Source organism: Mesocricetus auratus, unplaced genomic scaffold (genome assembly GCF_017639785.1).
Source record: "Mesocricetus auratus isolate SY011 unplaced genomic scaffold, BCM_Maur_2.0 Super-Scaffold_4256, whole genome shotgun sequence".
Classification (NCBI taxonomy): domain Eukaryota; kingdom Metazoa; phylum Chordata; class Mammalia; order Rodentia; family Cricetidae; genus Mesocricetus; species Mesocricetus auratus.
The window spans coordinates 26,347,654-26,348,535 of NW_024429182.1; the positions used below are offsets into that span (position 1 = coordinate 26,347,654).

Genomic DNA, 882 nt, shown 5'->3' on the forward strand with positions numbered 1-882 from the left:
AATACCAGATCTCATTTCAAATCTTTGTGAGACATCATGTGGTTGCAGGGAATTGAACTCAGGACCTCTGGAAGTCCAGCTAGTCTTCTTAACTACTGAACCATCTTTGCAGTCCCCATGTTGTGCATTTATAGGCATGGTTTTCTCATTCTGGTTTCTTTAAAAAATGATAAAAGCAATCGGCAGCATCCTCTGAGCAGACCTGAATCTCCTTGTTCGTGCACCTTGCTTGCTCTTTCCAGCAACCATGTCTGACAAACCCGATATGGCTGAGATTGAAAAATCGAAGAAGACAGAAACACGAGAGAAAAATCCTCTGCCTTCAAAAGAAACAATTGAACAGGAGAAGCAAGCTGGCGAATCGTAACGAGGCGAGTGCCGCCAATATGCACTGTCCATTCCACAAGCAATGCCTTCTTTATTTTACTTCTTTTGGCTGTTTAAATTTGTAAGATACAAAGAGGTTGGATCAAGTTTAAATGACTGTGCTGCCCCTTTCACGTCAAAGAATCAGAATTACTCGCCAGGAAGGCTTCCCCTGCCTCCCCTACCCATCTGTCAGTCTGACTGGCAGGGAGGGAAGAGAACTTGCATGTTGGTGAAACAAAAAGGTGGGTGGGAGGTGGTGAGATATGGAATACATTCATGATGGTTCAAGGTGGCCTGCAGGATGTAAAATGCAGTTTGAGCAGAGTGCCATTTTTTTGTTCAGGTGATTTTATTTATTGGAATGCACAATTTTTTAATATGCAAATACAAAGTTTTAAAACCTGGAAAAAATGATAAATACAGCAGGATCTTTTCAATAAACAACAATCACCAATTTAGTTTAGATGATGAGAGGACTAGAGGTAATGCCTGATAATTTCTGAATGTCTTTTG

General features: G+C 40.9%; 1 protein-coding gene across 1 annotated transcript; it reads left to right on the forward strand.

Moving 5' to 3' along the window:
- Positions 1-235: 235 nt before the first annotated feature.
- LOC101843363 (thymosin beta-4-like) lies at positions 236-417 on the forward strand. The gene has a single exon (XM_040732295.1). It carries the CDS (start codon positions 248-250, stop codon positions 365-367), a length of 120 nt encoding a protein of 39 aa, XP_040588229.1. The 5' UTR covers positions 236-247; the 3' UTR covers positions 368-417.
- Positions 418-882: the final 465 nt, after the last annotated feature.

Coding starts and splice junctions, on each gene's coding strand:
- LOC101843363 (XM_040732295.1), top strand. CDS start 248: ATGTCTGACAAACCCGATATGGCTGAGATTGAAAAATCGAAGAAGACA.